Below are 24,974 nucleotides of genomic sequence, written 5' to 3' on the forward strand. Positions count from 1 at the left end.
ATACCGCTAGGCGGCGCACCTTCAGCGCTGCCCGCCCTCAGCGATCCTGCCGCCCCGCCAGCCCCAGAGAGGACGCTCAGTGCACGGGAATTGCGTTAAATGCGACATTTATTTCAGAACCGAACAAGCCTCACGTGCGCACGGACGGCCAGGACCCGCAGCACTGCCCCCTAGCACACGGCAGGGGGAACCGGAGAGCGGGAAGTGTGGCCTTCCTCCTCTTCTGGCTCCAGCCTGCCCGCCGATGCCCGCTTGTCTTCCGTGCCACCCGCTGCCCTGTGGAATTTCCCTTCCGATTGGGCTTACAGTCTTGCTGAAACCTCCGTTTTGCATTCCTTGCCGAGGGGATGGGTGCCAGGGCCATGACAAGGAGCGCGGTGCTGCTCAGAGCGCTGCTGGCGAGATGGCAAGGGTGGCCCGTGTGCCTCATCCAGCGGGAAGCCCTCGGCTCCGACCTCCAGCCGAGCCGTCTGCTCTGCAGGTTTGCTGGCCTCAGGCATGGCTTGGCTCTGGCTGGAGGCTGTCCTGCTGGCTGCGTCTTGTCTGGGGCACAGGCAGCACCACACAGCTCTGGCCGGTGAACCTGTGTCTGCTCCCTGACAGACACTGGTCCTGTCTCTGCCAGAAGCGGCGTCTATTCTGGAAGAGCTTCTACTCAGGTACCCCGTGTTTCTCCACCCTTAGCTCCTTACACTGAAATTTGGGATGGTACCAACTAGCCCAGAGCATGGGAGCCAGGATGTTGCAGCCTGAGCCCCTGCATTGCCCCAGCTCAGCCTCTCTATGCCTCCAGTCTGGCATCTCTTCATCCATAAAGGGCGCAAGTTGGCCTCCAGGTCTAAAATGGATCACAGAGAGGAAAATAGACCAGTTTGATGGGGAGCTTATCCTAGGCAGGGGAGCAGGGCTGAGAGGAGCAGCCCCACTGCAACTCTGAGCTGAAATAATGGGGTAAGATGCCCAAGGAGCTGCGTCGAGGGCAGGCAGAACCAGCATGTGCTTCAGAAGAATCCCCAAACTCTTTCTGTGACCTGAAACCCAAGCTAAAGGGTGCCTGATATGCAGCAAGGGGGCCCGTGCAAGCCTCTACTCATCTGCCATGTCCCTGCCTGTCCGTGCCCCCCACAATACGAGTATAACGAGAAGACAGCACCACATCCCACACACACACACACACACGCACACCCACACCCCACAGACAGTGCAGGGAGGTGCGGCAGAGCCAAGGCGCAGCCGTGCTGGACAAGAGACAGCAAAGCTGGGGGGGTGCCTGGGAGATGCACGGAGGAAGATGCTCAGCTTCCCACACGGAGCTGTGCCAGATGGCCACTTGGGAAGCCCTGAACAAAAACATCTAACCATGGGTGAGAGATGGGAGAAGAGAGAGAGAGCTGCTGCTGGAGGAGATGGGAAGCAGTGATGGCTGGAGGAGAAGGTCTTTTCAGCAAAAACACCTTCGATGTGGGAAGCCCCCAGATTAACATGCTGATGGAGGCAGGGTGGGGGGAGGTGGGTGCTCATTTCTGCAGCAGAGGAAGAGTGAGAAAACACCAGCTAGAACAGAAAAAAGAAGCCCCATCCCCACCCTGACACCCTTTGATCTGCTTTGAGCCCGTCATCTTGCTGGGAGAAGAAGGTATGTGCAAGCCCTTTAAAGGAAAGGGCAAGAAGGACTGTGTAAGGGTGAGATGGTCATTCCTAGTTGTGGCCCCTGGGGAATTTTCCCATTCTACCTGAACCTCCACACTCCCTGCAGGGTTGGAATCCTTGGCATCCTGCCCTAAGAGTGGGAAATGCCTTTGGATGAGACACCTGGGGGTCCCTGGCTGGGATAGTGGAGGTGGCCCATATGGTTTTGGTTGGAAAGGGCAGCCCAGCACGGGGTGACAGACAGAGCCATCCCCAGAGCTCTCCTTTTCCCTCCAGTAGGACTAAGCTCCAAAGTGCAGTGACCCATCCGCATGGACATGGGTGCCCTGGCCAGCTGAGGCTGTGGGCTCCTCCCTTCCAGAGGTAGATGGGGCAGGTAGGAATTGCCTTCTTTGGGAAGACATGGTGGGCTGTCTGCCCACTGCTCAGGGGAGAAGTGGTTTAAGCTGTTGGGGAAGGCAAAGCAAATGATTGGGGAAGGGCGTAGAGTGAGGGTCAGAGCTGCGCTGCTGCCAGGCACAAGCCAGGGATGTCCTGGGGAGGGCATCTCTGGAACCCCAGCCCACCACCAAGGCTCTCCCCTGCCTGGGGGAGACATTGGCTGGGGGCCAGGACTCAATTTAGGGGATTTTTGTGGTCTAAATAGAAATAAATACTTTATAAATATAATCTTAAAGTACTGACACCTGATCTTACTCTGCTGCCTCTTGCAGAAACATCAGTAAATTAGGGAATTCCCACACCTAAATTACCACTTTCCCTTTGCCTGAGGGCAATTCCTCCTGCTCTCCCAGCTCTGACTGCATTCCCATCTCTCTAGATCAAAGACCAGCTTTTGGCCAAAATCACCCTTCTCACTCCCTCCCCTCTGATAGGGACCTTTTTTTGAGCATTAGATGGTGTGATATGAAGGTCACCCATGGGGGGACAGGCAGAAGATGGCATGTGCACAAGGAATCCTGCCCAGGCGGGTCCAGGCTTTTGCAGCTACAAACAGAAGTGAGTTTCCCCTGTGAAGCTGTGAATCGAAACAGATCCTTCCATGGAGCAGAGAGCTGGGGCAGCAGATGGTGTGAAAGATCAGATATTAACATGGGGAGTCTTCAGACAGAATCAGCTATCTTGATCCTGCTGGCAGACGGATGAGGTGGAGGGTATTTTTCAGGTTAGATTCTCATCTGGGCTGTTCTCCTTCTGGACAGCTTGGATCTGATTTGGAAAACAAGGGACAAAAGGTGTTAAGAGAGGGACAAGGAGAAGTGTGTACTCCCAGGCTGAGTGTCCTACCTCCAGGCTGATACTTGAATCCAGACAGCTGGAGGTACATAGAATTAAAGTCTCTTTAGCCAGAGCACACACATTTCTGTGTGTTTATTCCTATTACCCTAGTCCTGCCACTTGAGATGATCTTGAGAACTCCACGGGATGGTCTTGTTGAGGAATAAATACATTTAGTGCAGGTAACTTGGTGTGCAGCTGCAATATGAGCTGCAAGGGTGGGAGCCTGAGGCAAGAGTCCGTGAACTGCCGATCGTTTGCATAACAAGGGGCACAAGGACCTGGGCATAGCCAGGTGAAGGACACTCAAAGACACAGCAGGAGCAGAGGAACCCAGACTTTTGTGCCCTTAGACTATGGGGGTATAAAAGTCCAGGGTTTCCTTTGTTAAGGGTCCCTTCTTAGAGGCACCCAGCTCCAGCTGTTATTTTGTTATTGCACCATGATTGAATTATTTTAAGGATCGAGATGTCTGAGACTCTGCTGTGGGAAACCTGTGACTGAGCCAGTTAGGAAACCTTGTCTGACTGTGAGTGTGGTGAGTGAAGGAAGTCAAGCAAGGCCGCTGTCAGCTCACTGGAACCACCTGCTGTGAAGGGGCCTTAGTCCCAGCTCAGGTGGTGCGTGTGTGACTTCCAGAGTGGCTCCTGGATGGTCAGACAGGAAAGTTTCCTCAACAGTCTCAAAAACTCTGTGAGATGGTCTCAAAAACAGTGACAGGCCAGTGTCCCTGCCACCAGGCACGGATGTTGCTTTGAGCTCAGCACAACAGTGTCTCTGAGACTGAAGCATTTAAATGTGCATGAGCTGAATTCAAAATTATTATGGTTGAAGTTTTGCCAGCTGAGAACCTGTTCAGGCACAGCTCTGCACAGGAGATGCTCCCCACCTGGCTGGGGGCTGCAGCAGGGAAAGCACTGGGAGCCCGAAGACCCCCCCAGAAATGGCTTCTCTGCATCCCCCTTCCCCAAGCTGCCCCTGGTACCTTATGGATCCAGCCAGGAGAGGGTTGAAAGCGTAGAGCCAGTCGTGCATGTCTTTGTCACTGCTTGCCTGCAGCAGGATGCCCCGATGCTCCGTGCACACCGCAAACGTGTTCGGGGTCTGCTGGGGGAGAGCCAGGGCTTAGTCCCTCACTCAATGGGGTGTGTGGAGTGCGGCTGGCTCCCAGTAGCCTACCTTGAGCATGGCCTGCTGGTCCTCACTGTACTCCACCTGGGCCTTGGAGAGGTTGAGTATGGCCCTCTCAACCGCATCCTTGTCCGAGTTGTAGATGTAGACATATGGACGCCGGACCACCACAAAGCGTTTCACCCACCCATTGGTGTGAGGCTCCAGGAAGTGCAGATAGCCCTTTTTGGAGACAATGGGACTGCAGAAGAGAGACCAAGATAATGGGTGGAATACAGACCATGACGAGGTGGCAATGGTAGGGCATGGACCCCTGCCCATAAGTGCCCCCCTCGCTGGCTGCTCCAGTTGCTCCTACCTGACCCGAATCTCCTGGATGTCAGGCACCAGCAAACGCTGGGGCTCCTTCTCCTCCTCAGGCCGGCGGGCTGGTGACTTCTTCTGCTCTCCTTCTACCACAGGTTCCACGTCAGGACTCTCTGCCCGGGAGGAGACCTGGGGGGGTCTGGTGAAGGAGGAGAGGATGGAATGTAGGAAGAGTGATGGCTAGGGAATATCCGTAGACAAGGACTATGTCCCAGTGATACAGCTGGTCTGTTTGGGGTGTATCACCAGAACCTCCCCGGCAGCTTCTTACCTGACCTCCATGGCATTGTAACGTCCTTCCACCAATGATGGGCAGGTCGAGGAGGGGGTGAGAGAGGTGACCCCAAGAGCTGGCATGGAGGGGTCTCTTACCAAGGTCACAGACATTTCAGACAGCTGTGGATGAATGGAGGTGTGAATTAAAGTTTCTGCACAAAGCCAGGCACATGCAAAGGACCAGGCTCCTGCTCATACAGGGAGAGGCAAGACCCCTGGCTGGCAGGGTCCTCTCCTGGCATAGTCCTGAGAGGCACCAGTTCGGGGGAAAGCCCAGGCAAGCAGAGAGAGCAGACACCCTAGAGGAGGCATGACTTGTGTCATAGTGCCCACCTAGCCCCCACCCAGCCATTCCCCTGCCAGCCACACATCCCTCCTTGGCCCCACCAGCCCAGCAGAGTCTGGCGCAGCAGCAGTACCTTGCTCTCACTGGCGCTAATGCAGACGTGGCTGTGGCTGTACTCCCTGTTGAAGGTGTGCGTGAGCAGGCGCAAGCACTGCAGAGAGAGAAGGAGAACAGTGGGGCACAAGGCACATTCCACCTCCTGCTCCTCAGGCTTTCTCCTGCCACAACCCCCAGCTCCCCTGTGGAAGCCACTTCCTGGCTTCATCCTGGCAAGCTGGGGATGCTGCAGGATGGTACCTTCACAGCCAGCTCCTTCTGCCTCTCACTGGGAGTCTCAGGGGGAGAGGTGCGGCCTTCAGGGGCCCCGTCGGCAGAGAGTGGGGAGGAGATGCAGGAGGTGCTTCGGGACTCAGAATCCTCACTGGAGCAGGGGGACAGGGTCTCCATGCCCAGGCGCTGGGTCGTCTCCAGCTTCTCGCGCAGTAACAGGTAGTGTCTTGTCTTCTCCACCTAGGCACAGGCACCCAGGCTCAGGGGTGGCTCTTTTCCCCATCCCCAGCCCCCTTAACCCCATTTACTAATTAGCTTTGGATCTAATCTGCTGGGACCTGGCTAGCAGTGATGCACAGGAGTTTTGGCAGCACAGCCCCATTCCTGCCTCCTCCCACAACCAAGATGGCTGTGACATGCAGGGTGGAGAATCCCCCCAGCACCAGCAGAGCTGTGAATTGCACTATTTCAGCCCTTTTCTAGCCCAGACTCTTACTTCTTGCAGGAGGCTGAGTTTCTCCAGCTCCCACTGATGGTCAAGGATGAGGCTGTCACTGCGGGGCCGCCAGCCAGCCAGGTTCTCTTCTCCCCGGACATAGGCTACAGAGGTGTCGAGCACACGCCGGCGCCTTCTCTGCATGCCTGTGAGCACAGACGCATAGCTGGAGGCACAGAGGCACAGGCCCCAGCCCAAATGCCCAGCTATGCCTCCCTGCCCCAGCTGAATAGCTGGGCAGAGGTGTGGCACCCACCTGGGCTGCCAGCATCAGCCACGCGGCACAGGCTGAGCTCGTAGACTCCTGTCACGCGGTTGCTGTGAGCGAAGAGAGATGAAGGATTATGGGCTTTGCCCCATCCCCACACCCCAGTTATTCCACTCAGGCTGCTGGGATGCCCTAGAGGAGCTCCAGTCCCTGGGTGATGGCTCTCCTCTCCCTAACAGGAGCATCCTGGTACCTCTCAGAAGCACGCAGGCTGCCGCTGCCAAAGAGATTGCGGATGGAGCGTGATGCAGGAAGCTTGGCATCCCGGGAGTAGAAAACCATGCAGAAGTCTTTGGTGATGACAGCAGGCTGAGTGCAGTTCTCCATCTGCAGTAGGGCAGGGGGAGGCATCAGGGGGGCTGCAGGGTGGCAGCCCAGCAGGTCTCTCCCACCCTTGTGCCCAGCAGGTTCTACTCCTAGGGTCCCACAGTGCCCCTGAGCACCAAGTTGAACTCTGCACCCCAGAAGCACTGGCTGAGGAAAGGCTCACGCTGCCTGCACCCCAACAGCAGGGGAAATACCAGACTTTGTTTATGTACAGTGACCCCAAGCAAGGTTCTTGCCTCGATGTAAGCTGACAGGGTGATGTAGATCTTCTCCCGGTAAGGGGTAACACGGTTGAGCAGCAGCGAGTTGTGCATGGAGCTATCCCACGCCGCCTCAAACTGGTAGAAAGTCCTGCCAAAAAAACCCAGCAGGGCCAGTAAAACAACCTCCCTGGAACCCCTGGCAGGCGAGCAAGGAGATGCCATTGTCCCCCCCACAGCGCTGCAGCAGGCCTGCAAGGACACACAGACATGCATGCGCAGTGGGGACAAATGGGGACAGCCACTCCAGAGGACACAGGCTCAAGGCAAAGGGCACAAGGCATGGTGGGAGGAGGACACAGCACCCTTGAAATGGCCAATGGACCGGGGTTTTGGGGAGGAGGGACTGCGAGAGGAGTGGGGGGCTCAGATGGGGTGCAGGCAAGGCAGAGCAGGCTGGGAAGGCAAAGGAGGGTGAAGGAGGGTTCATGCCCCATCCCCATGTTCAGAGCGGGGGCTGCCACCCCCAGTGCAGCTGGGCCAGTCCCCACCATCCAGCCTAGGACACAGCACCTCTCAGGCCCTGCCAGGAGCGGCTGTTGCCATTTGGGTGATGATGGCCAGAAGGGAAAGGAGGGAGGATGCTCAGCACGGGGGGTGCTGCCAGCCCACCTGAGAGCACAGCCCCCCCTCCACCAGTCAGGTCCCCTTCCCTAGGGCTGCCCCTATCTGCCAGCCCTGGGCCCCAGTGAAAAGCCAGGGATCATGATTTGGTGGCTGGCTGCTGTCAGGCTGTCTCCCCTGGCTCTTGCTCGACCCTCATCACCAGCCCCATTCCCACTCTGCTGCCTCAGGCCCCTTTGGTGTGTTTTCCATGACTCCCAGGTTGGGAGCAGGAGCAGGGGACACCAGGTCCCACTCACCCATACCTGGAGAGGATGGCACAGCTCACTCAAATCAAGAGTGACAGCTGCCCTCCCTTGGGTTGAGCAACCAAGGGTGAGGAAGCAGGAGGCAGCTCCGGTGAGAGAGCATGGGGGATCGCTGTTTCACCCCCTGCACCACTCCTGGGCTCCCTCCCGGGTCAGCCGTGGCTTTATGGCATACCAACTCCCCAAAACTGCCCAGAGCTGCTGCGGCCCTGGCTCCTGCCTGAGCATCCTCAAGAAGCCGTGGTTCAGCCGTATCTCAATGAGAACACTTCAGCATGTCCCTGAAGCAGCATCCAGGTGGCTGAGGAGCAATTTTAACAAGAGCCAGGGCAGCCAGCGGGAGCGGGGAGAGGTTCTCAACTGCAATTTCCCCCACATCGGAAGAAGAGGGAGAGTGACGCTTTCAAAAGGTGTAAAATACATAAACCCCCCCAGTGTGAGACACAGCCAAGGCAAAGGATTGCTTTGCAGACACAGGTTGACTAAGAAAAGAGCGCTCCCCAAGGAGGAGAAGGAGAAGAGGAGCCTCAGGGGAGGGGAGAAAGAGCAAAAAGCAAAGGGAGGAGGCAAAGGGGAAAAAGAGAAAAGCAGGAGGGACCAGACCGAGCAGGTGCGCGTGAAATACCTAGTGTCATTTCCCAGCGAAATGCTATAAGTGGAAGGTGACCCAAGGACAAACACACACATGTACACACACAGAAAAACGACAGGTCAGAAGAGCCCCTCTTGAAGGGACTCGCCCATATTAGCACCGCTGGCCAAGGGAGCTCCTGCCTAGCTGAACCCAAAATGGCAACCAAAAGGAGCTCAGAAAGGGCAGACAGAAGCTTACCAGACTGGGTGAAAACCCTCTGCCTCCCACTTTCTTCATGGCTCAGAAACTGGGAAGGAAGCACATGTGCTCCCTATCACCTTAACTGTGCCCTCGTGCCATCCCAAGGCAAGGAGCTCCCCCCCAGCGCAGTCCCCTGGGACAGTGCCAGCTGGGGGGATGAGCCGTCCCACTGCATTTCACACAGCAGGTGACTTCTTGGCCCATCCCCTGGTCCACAAGGAAAGCATCACTGTGCTGAGAGGCCATGGGCAGCACCAGTGTGAACCCACTTCTCTTGCAGTGGGGGCCTGCATCAATGCTACATCCACTTTCCTGCACCCTGGGAGGGGACAGAATGCTGCTGGAGGGACAGCTCTGCCCTCAGACATCTCTGAGCAGGACCAGCTTTGAGTTGCTGTAGGGAGGACAACCTTCAGGCACAAAGTTATGTACCAGGACTCGGGGCACTCCATCCCTGTCTCCCAGCCACATGCCCCTCTTCTGCCATGGGGCACAGTGGTGAGCCCCTCCCCTGGGGCCTCAGCCATGCTCCCATCCAGACCTTGGTGGCACATCCACAGATCTGGCACCTCTCGCGCATATGCCAGGCTCACCCAGTGGTCCTGGCTGAAGCCCCAAACAGTCACTGCCCCTTTACACAGGGGACCGACAGCCTGTGCCACATATAGGTGTGTGCACCCACTGTTACACCTGCACACAGACACACACTGCCTGTATGCCGCACCTACACCCACAGGACAACCGTGCACGGGGTGGGCAGTCGCTGCCTCACCAACTGCTGTGCTGCCAGCATTACCAGGTGCCCAGGAGAGGGCAGACAAGCCCCAAAACTTCCAGTCCTCAACAGCCCTGCAGCTACTCCAAGCAGCACCAGGGGCTGAGCTGGGGCTGGGGTGGGAGACAATGGAGGGTCTGGCACACTCGGTGCCAGATGCCAGAGAAGATGGGAGAGTAGCGAAGTTGAAAAGCAAGAATAAAACCCAAATCAGGCAATGGGGATGCAGGCGTGCGAGGGGGAGCGGCAGCCAGCCAGAGCGTGGCCCAAACGAACAGCAAAAGGGGTCGAGTGAGCAAGAGGTGCCAGCGCAGGAGGGAGGAGGGATGGGGCACGTGGAGTGGATGAGGGGCTGGATGTCCAAGTGCTGCCTCTGGCGGGAGTGAGCGTGCCGAGGCAAGGGGGTAGAAAGAAAAAACAGGAGAGAAGAAGGAGAGGTGGAAAAAAAACCAATGGAAACAAATAATACCTAGGCATATCCGAATCAAGAAACTGCCTGCGAAAACACAAAACAATCACATGGTTAGTGTGGGCTTAGATGGGCAGTAGCAGCTGAGGGAAGCGAGGGGGGACACCAGGCACTGCCCCCCGCACCTCCGCCCTGGGTGCTCGATGCAGGGATGGATGCGTGCTGAGGAGAGAGCTGAACCACTCTCCCAGCCTCCTCCTGAGTGGCTCCGGGGCGCTGGGGATGCTGCAGAGGGGAAGCTAGGGCTGCTCCAGGCAATGGAGGCTGCATGGCACGAGGCAGCGAAAGCGGGGAGCGCAAGCAGCTGGGAGGAGGGTGAAGTGGGCGCTGGCTCTGCTCTCTTCCTTCCTTCTGCCTGTCCTCACAGCTGCAGGGTGAAGCATGCATGTCTGCATGTGGAGTGGGAGTGGGGGGCACTGCAGCTACCTGCAGGCAGCTGGCCACCCTTCCTCCCCCTGCCTCAGCACAGGCAGGCTCCATGGAACAGATATGGGACAGATATGACATGCGCACCAGTCTGTGCCCCAAATGGGCCGCCAGTCTCCACGCTTCTCTCCACACCCCAAGTATCCCCCCAGCGTGAGCCATGTCCCCTTGTCCTGCAGGACTCACAGGGTGGAAGTCAGAGCAAGAGGCACATCACTCCTGCCAGGCTGAAGATCCCATATGGCTGCATCTGGGACCAACCAGACAACCAAGCAGATCAGGGAGCTGACAAAATTCTGTCCAGCCCCAAGAGCCTGTGGGTGCCACAGCCACCCATCTCCCAGCAAAAAAACCACCACCGCTGCACTGGGCCACGCCTTCCTCATCTGACCATCTCCATCTGGCCTCCTTCTGTATCCCCAAAGCTGTGACAAAGTCTCCTGGTCCGACACTTGCACACGGGCTGACTCCAGGACTCGCCTCTGCTGCCCAGATACTCTGTGCAGGTTGCTCTGCCATGTCCAGAAGCTGCCCTGGGAATGCTCAGGGTAGCACCTCCCATCCAGACCCCCATAATTCCCCCAAATTACCCTGCCTTGGGACAGGCCTCCTTGTGGCAATCGTGACCACAAAGCAAATGAAGGAAAAAATGGCCCCCATGCCTTGCTAGGATATTCCTACACCAGCGATACAACGCACACAGCCAAGGACCAGTCCTGCTGCTCCCAGTGCTGGCAACAGCCATCCCTGTCTTGTTGCAGCTGCCTGCATGCACACATTCTGGTCAGAGACCAGTCCTGAGGACCCAACCAGTCGTCAGAGTTTCACCAGTAGCCCTGGTGCAGGAGAGCTCTGCCCTCCATATCCATGACTCTCCCTGCCACTGCAGGACTCATACAGGGAGATCTTAAAGATAAAAATTTTCCGGTCCCACTTCTTTCACAGCCTGCCAAACCCACAGAGGGACACCTCTAAGCAACCTGGTCTACTGGAAGATGTCCCTGTCCATAGCAGGGGGTTTGGAATGAGATGATCTTTAAAGTCCCTTTTAGCTCAAACCACTCTGTGGTTCTATGACAGAGCCCCCTGGGACAGTCAGGAAGGGATGGACATCCCTGAAGGTGGGAATAGCTTTCCTGCATTACACACTGATAGGGATCTGCCACGGGTGCCAAGTGGCCTTTCCAGCAATTTTTTATCCTGGGATACAGGATAAATAGCCCTTTGTGGCATGTCCCCTCTAGCCATGGAGTTGGGACATCCTCCTGGCACCGGCACCAACTGCCTCCCTGTGCCAGACTGTCTGTCACAGCCAGCACCAGAGAGCAGGATCCACACATGAATTCTGTGTACTGCCCTCCCCAGCAAAGCAAGGCCTTGGGGAGGAGGAGAAGGGGTTTGGCAGCCCTGTACCGCAAGACCCTGTGCAGGTCCATAAAAACCCTGCCTCAGGGCAGCAATGGGTCAGCAGAAGGGCCAAGAGCCTTCCAGGGGAGAGAAGGGCTGCTACTCACTCCCCTCCATCCCTCACCACAGCAAGGGAAGAGCACAAAAAAAAGCATCACGCACCGGTCATCCTGGGAGGGATGGATGTACCCAGAGGAGAGGTTGTTCAGGGACAGGATGTTGGGGTCGATGAGTGACTCATCTGCTTCTGGGGTGTTCCGGATTCGACCTGCAAACACAGCACAGAGTTGCCTCTGAGGTGACAGGCAGTGGCCAACTGCCTGCCTGCAGCCTCCCTGTCAGGCAGCAGTTGCCATTCAGCCCACTTCTGGCCATTCAGCACCAGAGATCTTGGTCCAGCTCCTGGACATGCTGGCATGGGGCTGAGGTGTCCTGCCCAGGCAGTGTCACAGTGTCACCTGCCAGGCAGCAACTACTTTACTATTGCAGTGTAGGAGGGGAGACAAGGCATAAAGCCCCATGTGGGAACATGGAAACACAGGAATATGGGCAAGAAACAGCCCAAGTGGATGCCTGCAAGCTCAGAGGGCTGGGGGCTGGCTTAGCTTACCCACAACCAGCTCCCGTACTTCCTTCCAGTGGATGAGGCTGCCCGTTTCATGCACCAAGGTGACAGTGATTCTCCTCTGGATGCCCTAAAATCCACGAGGCCAGAGAGAAGGGACAGTAGTTAACACAGGTCCCAACAGGACTCAGAGCTGGGACAGCATCTTGGGCAGAGAATACCTGATGAAGGAGGAAGGTCCCATGGCATGGCATGCCTCCGCGGTGGTCCACAACGGCAGGGATGTAGCTGGAAGAGAGGATTGCAGCATGACATAGAGTCCTGCCAGCCTGCCCAGAGGTGCTGAGCACTGGGCAAATGCCCTGTTGCCTTCTCCCTCTCCCTCTCCCTCTCCCTCTCCCTCTCCCTCCCCCTCTCCCAGCAGGACTTACTCGCCATTGGCCTCCAGTTCGCAGATCTCAAAGAAGACCATCAGGTCATACTTGCACTGGCAAGGGCCAGCACTGGGCCGAGTCATGGTGCTCAGCTTTGTCGCAGGCACTGCAGTGGGTCAGAAAAGACAGGTGAGAGAGAGAGGCTGAGCATGCTGCTGGCACTTGGAGTGAGGCATGTGATGGCAGGGAAAGGGCAGGGCAGGCAAGAACCTCAGGGCACACACAGAGGCAGCAACAAGAGCCTCATCCCAGGGACCGTGCTGATCACTGGCATGATTTCTCCCTTGCCTAACATGGGGCATCAGCAAGAGACTGGCCTCACCCATCCCCAAGATGCACACGGTGTGCCTGCAGTCTGAGCACAGACACATCCAAAAATACACAGTGCTGCTCCAGGCACTGCTCAGGGACAACCAAAGGGAAGCTCCCCCTGTGCTGGTGTGTTGACTGTACAGCCAAACCCCCACAGCTGGTTTGCACAGTGAGGATCCTGCCACCCCTGTGGGACAGTGGGGCTGGGTGGCTATCTGAGCTACTCAGGGCAAGGAACTTCCTCCATGCTGCTCTGCAGGGCTGAGATGGGCGTATTGCATCTATTGAGTATTGTGAAAATAGGTGTCTAGGACTTCAGAGTACTCTGGCCCATAGTAAATTTTGTGCTGCCCCTGGGGTGCTAACTGGTCATTCTGGGGAAGAGGACACCCACCCAACATGGGAACTATGGGTGCACACAGGAGTAGGAGGCCAGGTTCCCTACCTGGTTTGGAGAGTGGCATCACACGGGGGAAGTGGCGTCGGGATGGCCTCAATGGGCTGCAGACAGAACGAGCTTGGTTATAGCACCCCCAGGGACCCCCAAACCCAGCCAACCCCACCTATGCCTTGGGGCCACCCCCCACCACCTGTCCCCTTTCTCTGGGTCCCCACTGCACCAGGAGCCCCTAGCATAGCCAGGGGCTGGGGCTGGCCCAGATGTGCCCACCTCAGCACATCCTTGCAGAGAGGTGGGAAGGGGTGCTGCTGGTAATGGCCAAACACCTCAAACACAATCGGCTGGCTCTTGATGTATTCGATGAAGGATTTAGTCACCTCCACAGCGATCTAGAAGAGAAAGAGCTGCTGAGACTGCAGTTTAGCTGGGAAAGGGACAGAGCCAGCAACAGCACCCAGGATGTGGGAGGGTGTAAGACTGCCATCCCCTGCATCCCTCATCCACTCCTCCCCCCATTCAGGGATGGTCTCCCCACCAAGACCACTGCCATGAAATCCCAGCCTTTTCAGGTGGACGACAGTGGCTTTTGGTCTCTCTCCTGCATGTCCACTATGTCTAAAGTTGGCTTAGCTGGGTGGCTGTGAGGGGCTGGGAAAGCCAGGAGGAAGCTGCTTCCCTGGGAGAGGATCCAGCCAGTGGCTCTGCAGAGACCCCAGCAGCTGCAGGGGCAAAGGGGTGGTGGAAGAAGAGTACGCACATTTTGGACATGATAGAAGCCCAATGGTGGCCCTCGTCCTGTGTTCTTCAAGGGTTCTGTTGAAAAGGCCTCATCATGGCGATGGATGAAGCTGTGGAGGGAAGGAAGGTGGTTCAGGGGCTGTGGGATGGGGATGTGCTGGAGCAGGGAGGGGAGTGAAAGCAAGGGACCAGAACAAGAGCCTATTTCCCTGGGGGCTGATGCCTGCACCCTTGGCTGGTACAGGACTCCCCAAAGCTGATGGGAGTCTCTCCTTGCCTTTTGCCAGTGACCACACTGTGCTTGAGCCCATTCCACAGCCCTTGGTTTTGCCTCCCCATCCACAAGGGGCTCTGAGGTGGAGGGGTAGGTCTTCCCAACATTCACCATGAGCCCCTAGGTGATGGCTGGAGCGTGATGGAAGGTGCAGGGCTGGGGGGCACTGGGGCTCACTTGAACTGGCAGAAGATGTCTGCATATTCTGCAGAGATGCTGGAGGCTTGCAGGACCGTCACGCGGAAAGTGAAGATGCTGCCCAGCTTCAGGTGGTCCAAAGCCACCTCCAGTGGCCCATCCGGTGCAGGCTTCTCTGGGCTGTCCAGAAGAAGGTCCTCTGGGGTCACTGCAGGGAAGGGGAGGCCCTTAGCAAATCAGGGTGTCATCCCCTCAGTGTTAGGAACATTTAGGAAAAATGTTGAGACACTGGAGCTTGTCTAGAGAAGGGCAACAAGGTTGGCGAAGGGTCTGGAACACAAGTCCTATAAGGAGCAGCTGAGGGAGCAGGGATTATATAGCCTGGAGAAAAGGAGGCTGATGGGAAACCTTATTACTCTGCAACTACCTGAAAGGAGTTTAGCCAGGTAAGGGTTGTTCTCCCAGGCAACTAGTCATAGGACAAGAGGTCACCACCTTAAGCTGCACCAGTGGAGGCTTAGGTTGGACATTAGGGAGAATTTCTTCACAGAAAGGGTGACTAAGCATTGGAATGGGCTGCCCAGGGAGGTGGTGGAGTTGCTGTTCCTGGAGTTAAGAAAAGCCTGGGTGTGGCACTTAGTGCCATGGCAGTTGATGAGGGGTTGTCAGGTCGTAAGTTGAGCCTGATGATCTCAAAGGCTTTTTCCAACCTAATTGACTCCGATTCTGTCTGCCAGCCTCCCCCACCAGAGGTGGTGATGCCGGGGAGAGTGCAAGAGGCTGGGTGCAAAACTGCTTGTCACACCTCCTTACCTGCACAGGTGTTGTTGTTGACTTCATCGGCAGAGGGACCCACGTCGCTGACCTGCCCCTGACCTTCAACAATGCGCAGCTCCTCCTGAGAGGTCCCCGAGCGAGACATCCCCACAGCTGGGCACGACTCTGACTGGAACTGTGTGAAGAATGCGGCTCAGGGATGCTGGTGGTCCCCAGGGTGGTCTTGCTTGTGCCACCACCAGCAACCCAAGCACCTGGGCACCTCCAGCTCTCCTCTCCCACCCCACGGCAGCCCCTCTGGGACACAGGTGAGAGCAATGTGCACCGGTGGGTGCCTGAGGCCTTGGTCTCCCTGGTGGACCTAGACCACCTTCCCTCTGATGCCAACACCTCTAGGAGCCTGGGGGTCCCTGTGGGGAAGCACTGAGGTGGCAGGCAGGGGTCTGGGGTCTCCGGGCACCCACCAAGAGCTGGCTCCACTTTACCTTCTCAAAGTGCTGGTCATCAAAGGAGATCTTGGCTGTCCCAGACTGCCGCACACCAGAGCCATAGTCAGGGGCTTCTTCGTCCGCTGGAGGAGGGATGGGGGTGAGCAGCACGGAGGGTGCAGGGGGTGCACGTGGCACATTTTGCAGGGGGTTTCCCTCCTACCTGAGATGGCCTGGACAGCCACACGCAGGAAGCCCTTCACCTCGCCCTTCTCGCTGACGATGGCCACGCGGTGGACCAGGGGCACGGGGTAGAGGAGGTTGCTCAGGTAGACAAAGGCCCTGCCAGAGAAGGGGGGGACACACAACAGGGGGGAGAGCGGTCACTGCTCCCACCCGCGAGTCCCCAGGCACGGCTGGCGTGGCCGGCAGCGGCCGGGATCCCAGGTCACTGCTCAGGGCGCGACCGCAGCGCTGCAAAGCAAAACTAAAGAGAAGGCAGCCAGGGCCAGGCGAGGGGGCTGGGGCAGCGGGCAGGCAGCGTGCCGCGGGCAGGAGGGTGGGCAGGAGGGTGGCACACGCCATGGACAACACCACAGAACACACCAGACTTGCAGACCTCTCCGACTGTCACCTCTGTGGCAGGCAGGAGGGGAGAGGGCTGCGCTGGTGCCACCAGGAAGCTGTAGGGCAAGAGGACCTTCTCTGTGGTAGAGAGCTGGAGAACTTGGTCAGGAGGTGCTGCGACACAACTAGGGGGCAGCTGCAGAGTCACCATGGGGAGGACAAGGGGAAGACAGGGGGAAGGAAGGGTAACAAAGGAGATGGAAGCTGTCAGGAGTGAAGGGGGTGAGAGGACAAGGTCCTGGACCTCCAGAGGTGAACCTGCTGGGGGTTCATGGCCCTGGCTCTGCCTGCACTGTTGCAGACCACTGGGAGGGAGGCTGCATGGTGTGGCTGGCACCATCAGGGTGTGCATCCCCCCTCCCCATCCCTTCACACATACGGCTTCAGGGTCCCAAGCCACCTGCCAGCACGTCTCAGGGCTGAACAGTGTGCCTGGCAAGTCTGAGCCCTCCTGCTCTCCTCTGCAGCATCCAGGTCACCGATGCCACCATGGTGAAGTGCCATGCCAGAGTCCAACACGATGGCTGCACCATGTCTCTGTCAGCACCTCCTGTCAGGCCACAGCTCTCTGTTTCTCAAGTGTTTTGGGTCCTCTTGCTGCCTCCCTCCACCTCACCACCAGCTTCCAGCAGTCATCCATGGCCATGGTGGCATGCTGTGCCCTCTGCAGTGACAAGTCACCTTTGGCATTGAGCTCCCTGCCAAGAGGTGCTAACGAGCAGCACCGCTCCCAGCAAGAGGAGGTGTGGGTGCCTGGCACCTCTCCCTGTGGCACCCCCAGCATCTTGAAACGCAGCATCATTGGGTGTTGTGGGGTGGGATGGTGCTGGGGGTGGCCAGGACACTTCTGCTTCAGGAGGCTCCCATGAGAGTTGCATCTCAGGCGGCTGCTGTGCTGCTCAGGGCGTCCCAGCCTCACAGGAGTCTTCATATTCAATGGCACCCCGAAGTGCCCAGGGGGCTCTTGCACCCCTGCACTTGCACCCTGATCCCCAAGTCCAGAGATTCCCCCTGCTCTGGTGACTCCCATTGACCTTCAACTGCTCCTCGAGGCTTCTTCCACCCAAAGCATCTCAAAAGACTCAAGTTGTGGAAGCAGGTGATGCCAAATCAGTATCTCCTGATGGGCCTGTCTCAACCCATCTCTTCTCAGATGCCACCGGGAAAAAGTGGCATCCTGGCAGGACCTCACACCTGGGGCAGTTCCCTGTGACCACAGGGGTCTCCTCAGAAGTGCAGGGCTCTGTGTGAACCCACCCACCCGAAATCATAGGGCAGCTGGTGTGGAAGCGGAGGACTGGAGAGGACAGGGAAGAGTGGGAGGGAAGTGGGGCAGGCAGGGAGGAGGGGACAAGTGTGTCACTAGAGGAAGGAGGGCAGGGGCACTAACCACAAGATTGGTGAGGTGCAAAGATGGCATGCTCAGATCAAAGAAAAGCCTTTCCAAAGGAAGACAAAAGTGAAATAACCCCAATTTTCGCTAAAGCTTTGAAGAGATAGAGCCAGCAGCTAAAAAAAGAATTAAAAAAACACCCCTAAAATAACCAAAATAAAAAAAATGAAAGGAAGAGAGAGAGGAAGAGAGAGAGGGAGAGGAAGAGGGAGAGGAAGAGAGAGGAAGAAAGAGGGAGAGAAAGAGAGAGAGGGAAAGAGAGAGAGAGAAAAAGAAAGAAAGAGAGGAAGAGAGAAAGAAAGAAAGAGAAAGAGAGAAAGAAAGAAAGAGAGAAAGAAAGAGAGAAAGAAAGAAATAGAGAAAGAGAGAGAGAAAGTGAGAAAGTGAGAGAGAGAGAGAAAGAAAGAAAGAAAGGAAAGAAAGAAAAGAAAGAAATCAAAGACAAGGATCCAATCATAAACCAATCCAAGCACACTTCACAAGAAATGTGGCCGGCGGAGCTGCTGCGCGGGGAGCCAAACCCAGGGCAGACTCAAAAGAAGTCAGGAGGCACCAAGCTCTGGGGAACACGCCCCCGGCACGGAGTGGGGCCGCTGCCACAGGGCCTTATTTGGTTTTTTGAGGTGCCCTTGAGAGTTTTGGGGTTGTTTTGATTTTTTTTTCTTTTAAATAAGGAAAAAATGAAAAAAGAAAATAAAAGGGGAAGAACCCAGCTCTTTCGGTCTGAGGCTGCAGGACTCTTACCCCACCTCCACCCTCTCTGCCTGCTCTGGTCCCTTGTCCCCACCATGCTGCCTGTCTCTGGCACACCAAGGAAGAGGAGCCCCAGCTCACCCCAGTCAGGGAGCCCCTGTCTGAGGCAAAGGCTCTCAGAGCAGCTCCTGGTGCACACCCCTTGGGAAAACCCCAGGGAACACTGACAGCTCCACATACCATTCTAAGGATAGGCAGATGGCTCCAGGTTTGGTGGCACAGCCAGGTTGGGGCAGCTGGTGGATTTCTCCAGACCAAGACTGCTGGAGCCCAAGGACGTCTTCAGACAACAGGTATGACAAATCAAAGCTCTTGTCCTTGGCCCTAGCTGAAGAGGAGCTGGAGCCTACACTGAGGTCCCCACAACCTCCATGCACATCTCCTCTGCCAAGTTGGCAGGGATGGCCCCAAGCCAAGCACTGGCTATGGCTGGGAAGAGCAAACGCTGCTTTTGGCACTCTGTCCTGCACCTGGCTCTCCATTCACTCCCCTCAGCCCTGTCCCCCCAACACCTGGGGACATCAAAGCCTCCAAATTCAGGGGGGCTCACACTGACCAATGCAGTTGGGATGGCCAAGCCAGTGCCAGAGGCACACAGGGTTTAGAAGTGCCTGTGTGTCCCCAGTCAGCAGCACCATAGGGTCATCCCAAGCCATGGGAGGTGGCCCTTCCTGGGACAGAAATGCTCAGGACCAAAAACCCCAGGTGGCTCCCCCAGTTCCTTTGGTGATGGAGACACAGCAGAGCTCCCCTTCTCCCCCAGAAAGGCACCTGCATAAAGGAAGGTACCATCCACCTTCCCCTGCCATCCTGTGCCACTGCTATGCTTCTCACAGCCCTACCTCAGCGGGAACCTCACCACCCCGCCAGGCAGCTGGGCTTGGCGGCGATCCCAGCTGGCCACCCCCTGCACCTCCGGGATGCCCCGGAGGTGGGAGTCGTGTCCAAAAGCAGTTCCCTCATGCGAAAGAGCTAGGTCCTTCCCGGCATGCTCTCCTAAAACCTCACCAACCTTCCTACTAAACTGAACAGGGGGAAGCGGTCGTAAAATGGATCCCGGCCATCACACAGCGGGCACTCCGGAAAGATGTCTTCCTCCAGGTCCTCCTCCTCCTCCTCCTCCTCCTCCTCCTCCTGCCCCTGGTGCTGCTCGTCAGCAGGCTCGGTGATGTCGGAGTCGGGGTTCGAGAAGGTAGGGGAGGGGGTGAGATCAGCCATGCGCTCGCTCATGCATGTGTTGAAAAGAGGAGAGCTGTTGCAGCCAGAGATATCTGAACTAAGGTTAGTACAACAAGATAGAAGACATGTTAACACCAGCTGTTCCAAACAGAAAGAACAGGAATTTTGCTTTTTTTGTTTTTTCTTGGTTAGGTTTTGGGGTGGGTTTTTTGTCTGCTTAAATCAAGGGACATTGGGAACAAAGACCTGCCCATCTGGTGCATCTCTAAAGCCACCAATGGCCAGAGAAAAGAGCAACCCAATGAACCAGTGTGAATGCTGGGGACTCCCTTGGCTGGCTTTGCAGGGAATGCAGGGACAGAGCACGTAGCACAAGGCTGACCACTACCCCTGCTGCTGGAGAGAATCTCTCCACGTGCTACAGCACGGGGCAAAGCCTCCAGGCCACGCAGCTCAGCTCCCTGCTCCCCCTGCCCCACCCTTCTCCAGGGTGGCCCACCTTCATTGCTGGCCCTGCACCCTTCCAACCGGTGTGCAGGAAGCGCACGGAAACACGCGGCACACACTGTACAGACAGATGCTCGGACACCAGCGCGTGCACAGGACACATGCCCACTGCCCTGGAGGTCACAACGGCACAGGCTTCCTGCCCGCTGGACAGCCATGGCCGTCGTGCCCCCAAGCCTGGAGCCCGTGGCTCTCAGCACTGGGTCATGGCAGGCAGCAGGAGCATTGCCAGCAGCTCACAGGCTCCTTGGGGTCCTGGCAGCCAACACGGAGGAGAGCCATGGCACTGGAGTCCCACAGGGGGATGAGTGCCCTGCACGTGGTGGGCAGTGCTGGCAGTGCATCCTCCTGCAGGACTGTCTGCGGGTCCCAGCCACGCTTCGAAGGAGCCAAAGTGCTCACCTGCCGACCAGCCTGAACCAGGGAAAGCGGTCGTAGAAAGGATCTCCGCCGGTCACCACATTGTCACAGTCCTCAATGACACTGGAAGGCACTTCTGCTGCTCGGTCATACATCTCACGCATCAGGTCCAGGCGCTGCCTGCAGGGAGAGGGGACGCCAGTGAGACACAGGGCTGCGGGCACCCAAACCCTCCTGGCACAGCCATCTCTCACCCACCTCAGCTTCTCCAGGGTCCAGTAATGTGTTGCCCCGTTCTTCTGGTCCTGCACCTCTACAGCCACAATGGTCCGAGGGAACGGCCGCTTCTCGCGGTCCTTGGCAGCATCAGGAGGCAGCAGGTCGGGAGGGAGAGGCGAGTACAGCGTGTCTGTGAGGAGCACAAACTGGAACTGGACCTGGAGAGGGGCAGAGGGGATGGTGAGAGACCTGGGAGGGCAGAGGGCTTCACGTGGTGCCTCTGGTGACCCCTCCTCAGCACTTCCTGGCTGCCTGTTCTCATGGCCTCTGCTGTGGGTGCTGCAGCAAGCCAGACAGGAGCCCAGCCACCCACCTTCTTTTTCAGCTCCACGCTGATGGCATTGGCTTCCTTGAGGAAGATAGCGTTGCCCCAGAGCAGGTCACGGAGGGAGGTGAACTGGTACCACTTCCACTTCCTAAAGGCCCAGAGGGCAAGCTCGAATTCCCGTTCTGTCCACTGCACTGTGGGGACACGGAGGGACAGTCACCCCACTGCCATGAGATCACCCCACAGTTCACTCTTTGTGCTCCCACAGAGAGCATCAAAACCTCATGGTGGCTCCCAGTCCTCACCTTCATCCTCAGGTTCTTCCTCCTCTTCATTTGCCTCAGGGTAATACCTAGAATCCATCTGCTTCTGCAAAGCCTCCAGTTTGCTCTCATAGTCCTGGGGGAAACAGGAAGAGAGGTGATGCAACCCACTGGTGTGATCTTCCTCCATGCTGCCACATCGCACTCCTCTTCCCTGCAGGAACACAGCCTCCTCCCTCTCCTGGATCAGTGCTTGTGATAACAACTCCAGGAACAGATTTGCCCTTGTTTTTAGAACACAGATCCACCCCACACAAACATCTGCCAGGACTTCAGTCATGCCTGGGCAGCCTGAGAAGGAGCCATGTCCTGGCCACCTACCAGCCTCTGCTGCTCCAGAAGGTAATTTGCTTCTTCCCGCTCCCTGCGGTACTGGTCCTCCAGTTCCTGAAGCCTAGGTGGAAACGGAGAAGGAGACGATGACCACCCTGGAAGTGGACACCCAACTCCCCAGCACCTCAGCCCATGCTCTCACCGCTGCTCCATCTCCTGTTTCATGTCGATGCCTTGCTTCTCCAGCAGCTCTCTCTGGGCAAACGCCCAGTCCACAGGCTCTGCGGGTGTCTCAGCACATGGGGTTCTCTCCCGCTCCTGCCGAGCCTGCTCGGGGTGGTTGAAGCGGAAGACATGGCTCTTCCCCATGATGATGCGGTTTCCTGCAGTGAAGTGCATGGCGTGGGGGAAAGGTGTGAGTTTAATCTGAGACAAGTGCAGGGCTCCCATGGGAGGGAGGAAGGTGGGTTGGAGCAGCTCTGGTGCCAGCCCCAGGGACCCACCTGAGCGCAGGATGCTGGGCTCTGTCACCTTCTTGCCATTCACATAGGTGTCAGCACCTTCACAGGGCTCCAGGGTCACTATCACTGCGGAGATGACGGGGAGAGGGGAGTGAAGGTAAGGCGGAAGGAGAAGGGTAAATTCTGCATCTCCTGCTTTGCTGCTCCAGCAGCCTCAGAAAGGGAGAGCCACCACAGCCAGCACCCCAGGTGTGGGTGGTACCCACCTGCAGCACCCACACCTTGGACAGGTAACAGGACTCAGCCAAGCTGATGTTAATCAGAGCAGTCCCAAGGACTAAGGGCTGCTGGAGACTGCATGTGAGAGGAGACCAGAGCCTCCAGAAGGCAACTCCATCCTCCCCAGGCTCATCTCCCACAGCCCCTTCACACCCAGGTTCCTGCCATTTTGGGGGGTGGACTCTGCTCCGCATCTTGAGCAGGGAAATCATCTACAGTCTGCTCAGCCATCCTGCCCCAATCTCCTCACTTTGCTTTGTTCCCATATGCCTTGCATGAGCTCCCCTCTCAGCCACGGGGGATGTAGCTCATCTGGAAGCATGGAGAGGCCGTAGCCATGGCCAAAGCCCTCCTAGTTTGAGGAGGACAGGACATTCAGCTGGGGGCAGGTGCTGAGCACATGCAGAGGGATGTGTCCCCAGGGCAGTGAAGCCACTCCAGACAAGCAATACCTTCACCACCAGTTTTGGTGTCACTGCGGAACAGGCAGTGCTCTTCTTTAATGAAGTGCCCACTGAGAACGATGTCCTGCCTCTTCTCAGCATCTTCCCGGCCAACCCTGCAGGGGAAATTTAGCTCAATCCTTCCTCAAAGCAGCTCCTCCTGAGTATCTCCCCAGCCCCATCCTTGGTACACTGCAAGACCAACATCTCAAATGAGATTCCCCCACAAATCCATGTGGCTGTGGCACTTTGGGGATGCCCTGGGAACAGCGCCCAGCCTGGAGACAGCTGTCACCCCACTGCCCACCTGGGGAAGTCAGGCACTGAGACAGGGACAATGCTCCCGCTGCTCCATGGGACCTGGCCCTCACCTTGTAATTCCATCCTTGATGTAGTAGAGAAGACACTCGGACATGAGAGGATCCTCATTCAGGTTGACCAGGTGTGGTGTCTGGGAGAGACAAACAAGGAGTGACCCTGTGTGCCCTGTGTGCCCAGGCACTGAGGGATGCCCTGCAGGAAGGTGGGAGCTCAGCAGCACTGCAGGCTGCCTCTGCACAGGCTCTCCTCCCCTCTGGATCTTCAGGGTGACATATCCAGACACTTTTCCAGGGGACTGCAGAGAACTGAGAGGCTGGCATGAGGATATCCTGCTTCCACAAGCTTCCTTGCTTTCCTCCTCCCACAGCTGAGTGCTGCTCACCCTTCCTCTGGCGACCTTTGAAAATTCATGTTCCAAACAGGCCCAACACAGAGCCAAAACCTTTCCAGGGGGAATCCCTGATATGTGTGGCTCAGAGTCTCCTGGAGCAGGACCCTTCTCACCTGTGCTGTCTTTCATAGAATAATGGAATGGTTTAGGTTGGAAGCAACATAAAAATGCATCTCCTTTCAGCCCCTGCCATGGGTAGGGACATCTTCCATTAGACCAGGTTGCTCCAAACCCCATCTAACCTGGCCTTGAACAATTCCAGGGACAGGGCAGCCACAGCTTCTCTGGGCAACCTGTGCCAGGGCCTCATCACTCTCACAGGGAAGAATTTCTTTCCAATACTTAATCCAACTCTGCCCTCTGCCAGGTCAAAGAGGAAATAAAAGTGCCCATTTTTCTCTGCTGATTGTAGATCAAATGAAGTACCCAAAAGAGCAGGTCCCAGAGGTTCAACCAACAGCAGTGGATGCCTGAAGACCAATCTACAGGCTGAATTTCACTTTTTGGTCTACTTCCTAACAGATCTCTTACATCCCTTTCTTCCCCTGGGTCACAAAACCACTTTGTTCTTGATGAGAGGGACATTTCTACCTCTGCCACAGGCCTCTCTGGCCACAGCCATCTTAGCTGCTGGGATTACACCTTCAGGGAACAGGGGAAGTCCCAGAAGTATCAGTGGGAGAAGTTCTGAGTTTCCCAGACAGAACAATAGTGACTGTAAGGAACACCAGATCAGCCTGCTGAGACCCAGCATGCAGAGGGGTCACCTCACCATGGTGCCACAAGCCTTGGCTGACAGCAGAGACTCACTCCAAACAGGGCAGCAGAGCTGGAGGTCAAGGGAAAGGTGGGCTCTTCTCCATGGTGGCTGGCAGAAGTTGGCTGTTAACATTTAACCTCTGGCCCCTCTGGATAGACATATGGCCCTAGGGCCTGAGACTCTTTCATTTGCAGTTTTTGTCCAGATTTGCAAAGCTGGTGGTGACCTTTCACTGAGCTCCTGCAGCCATAACCACCCCAGCCATGGCACATGGCAGGACAGTAAAGTGCAATGCCCATGACAAAACCAGAGTTGCACACTATCAACACTAACTTTCCTCACCAGCCACAGGAGAAGTCAGAGGAGTTTCCACCTGTCAGATAGTTGAAGAGCAAGGAGGCACCAAGACCACCACAGCAATGCCCCACCTCCAAGACCAACCTGCTTTGGGGAATAAACCCCCACGCTTCCTACCCAAAGGTCTGGAGTCCTAACAGGCAGCGGCTGGGACAAAAAACAAAGACAACACTGTACAAATTTATCCTGAAAGTCAAGCTGGGCCACATAGGAGGAAGGCTGAGAAGTCTTTATCACCACCTGAGCTGGGGACACACACATTTAAGAGGTTTGGCCAAGCCAAATGCTACAAGCAATAAAGAGATGGAATATTCGCCCACCCACATTTCTTAGCAAGGGCTCGCTGGTTTCAGGGGCAGCAATTTTAAATATCTAAAAGTACGAATTTTTAAACTTAACACTGAAGTCCACAAGAACAATCATCAGCAAATACCTTCATAAAGGGGACAGCACCCCAGCAATGGGGGCTGGACATTTAGCCA

At 56.6% G+C, this 24,974-nt stretch overlaps 1 protein-coding gene across 15 annotated transcripts in view; it reads right to left on the reverse strand.

Annotated features, from left to right (window-relative positions):
- Positions 1-90: 90 nt before the first annotated feature.
- KIF1A (kinesin family member 1A) overlaps positions 91-24,974 on the reverse strand; it is a 41,613-nt gene continuing 16,729 nt past the window's right edge. For 3 of the 15 annotated variants that reach the window (XM_085069815.1, XM_085069809.1, XM_085069816.1), the window contains 34 exons: positions 23,035-23,114; positions 22,673-22,779; positions 21,984-22,067; positions 21,683-21,863; positions 21,529-21,601; positions 21,190-21,283; positions 20,930-21,078; positions 20,596-20,774; positions 20,380-20,517; positions 19,304-19,567; positions 15,742-15,860; positions 15,576-15,661; positions 15,127-15,265; positions 14,353-14,521; positions 13,921-14,011; positions 13,434-13,552; positions 13,209-13,264; positions 12,449-12,557; positions 12,239-12,305; positions 12,063-12,147; positions 11,615-11,720; positions 9,620-9,646; positions 8,166-8,189; positions 6,645-6,759; positions 6,275-6,408; positions 6,070-6,131; positions 5,814-5,959; positions 5,345-5,557; positions 5,121-5,198; positions 4,697-4,821; positions 4,418-4,564; positions 4,108-4,300; positions 3,914-4,032; positions 91-2,859 (listed from right to left, as the gene is read on the reverse strand). In XM_085069815.1, coding sequence (XP_084925941.1) covers positions 2,817-2,859; positions 3,914-4,032; positions 4,108-4,300; positions 4,418-4,564; positions 4,697-4,821; positions 5,121-5,198; positions 5,345-5,557; positions 5,814-5,959; positions 6,070-6,131; positions 6,275-6,408; positions 6,645-6,759; positions 8,166-8,189; positions 9,620-9,646; positions 11,615-11,720; positions 12,063-12,147; positions 12,239-12,305; positions 12,449-12,557; positions 13,209-13,264; positions 13,434-13,552; positions 13,921-14,011; positions 14,353-14,521; positions 15,127-15,265; positions 15,576-15,661; positions 15,742-15,860; positions 19,304-19,567; positions 20,380-20,517; positions 20,596-20,774; positions 20,930-21,078; positions 21,190-21,283; positions 21,529-21,601; positions 21,683-21,863; positions 21,984-22,067; positions 22,673-22,779; positions 23,035-23,114 — 3,921 coding nt within the window. In that variant the 3' untranslated portion in view covers positions 91-2,816. The remainder of the gene's footprint in view (positions 2,860-3,913; positions 4,033-4,107; positions 4,301-4,417; positions 4,565-4,696; positions 4,822-5,120; positions 5,199-5,344; positions 5,558-5,813; positions 5,960-6,069; positions 6,132-6,274; positions 6,409-6,644; positions 6,760-8,165; positions 8,190-9,619; positions 9,647-11,614; positions 11,721-12,062; positions 12,148-12,238; positions 12,306-12,448; positions 12,558-13,208; positions 13,265-13,433; positions 13,553-13,920; positions 14,012-14,352; positions 14,522-15,126; positions 15,266-15,575; positions 15,662-15,741; positions 15,861-19,303; positions 19,568-20,379; positions 20,518-20,595; positions 20,775-20,929; positions 21,079-21,189; positions 21,284-21,528; positions 21,602-21,682; positions 21,864-21,983; positions 22,068-22,672; positions 22,780-23,034; positions 23,115-24,974) is intronic. The other 12 variants (XM_085069812.1, XM_085069817.1, XM_085069818.1 and 9 more) reach the window with 9 other exon arrangements.

This window comes from Lichenostomus cassidix, chromosome 9 (assembly GCF_008360975.1).
Source record: "Lichenostomus cassidix isolate B80296 chromosome 9, HeHo_3.0, whole genome shotgun sequence".
Taxonomy (NCBI): Eukaryota; Metazoa; Chordata; class Aves; order Passeriformes; family Meliphagidae; genus Lichenostomus; species Lichenostomus cassidix.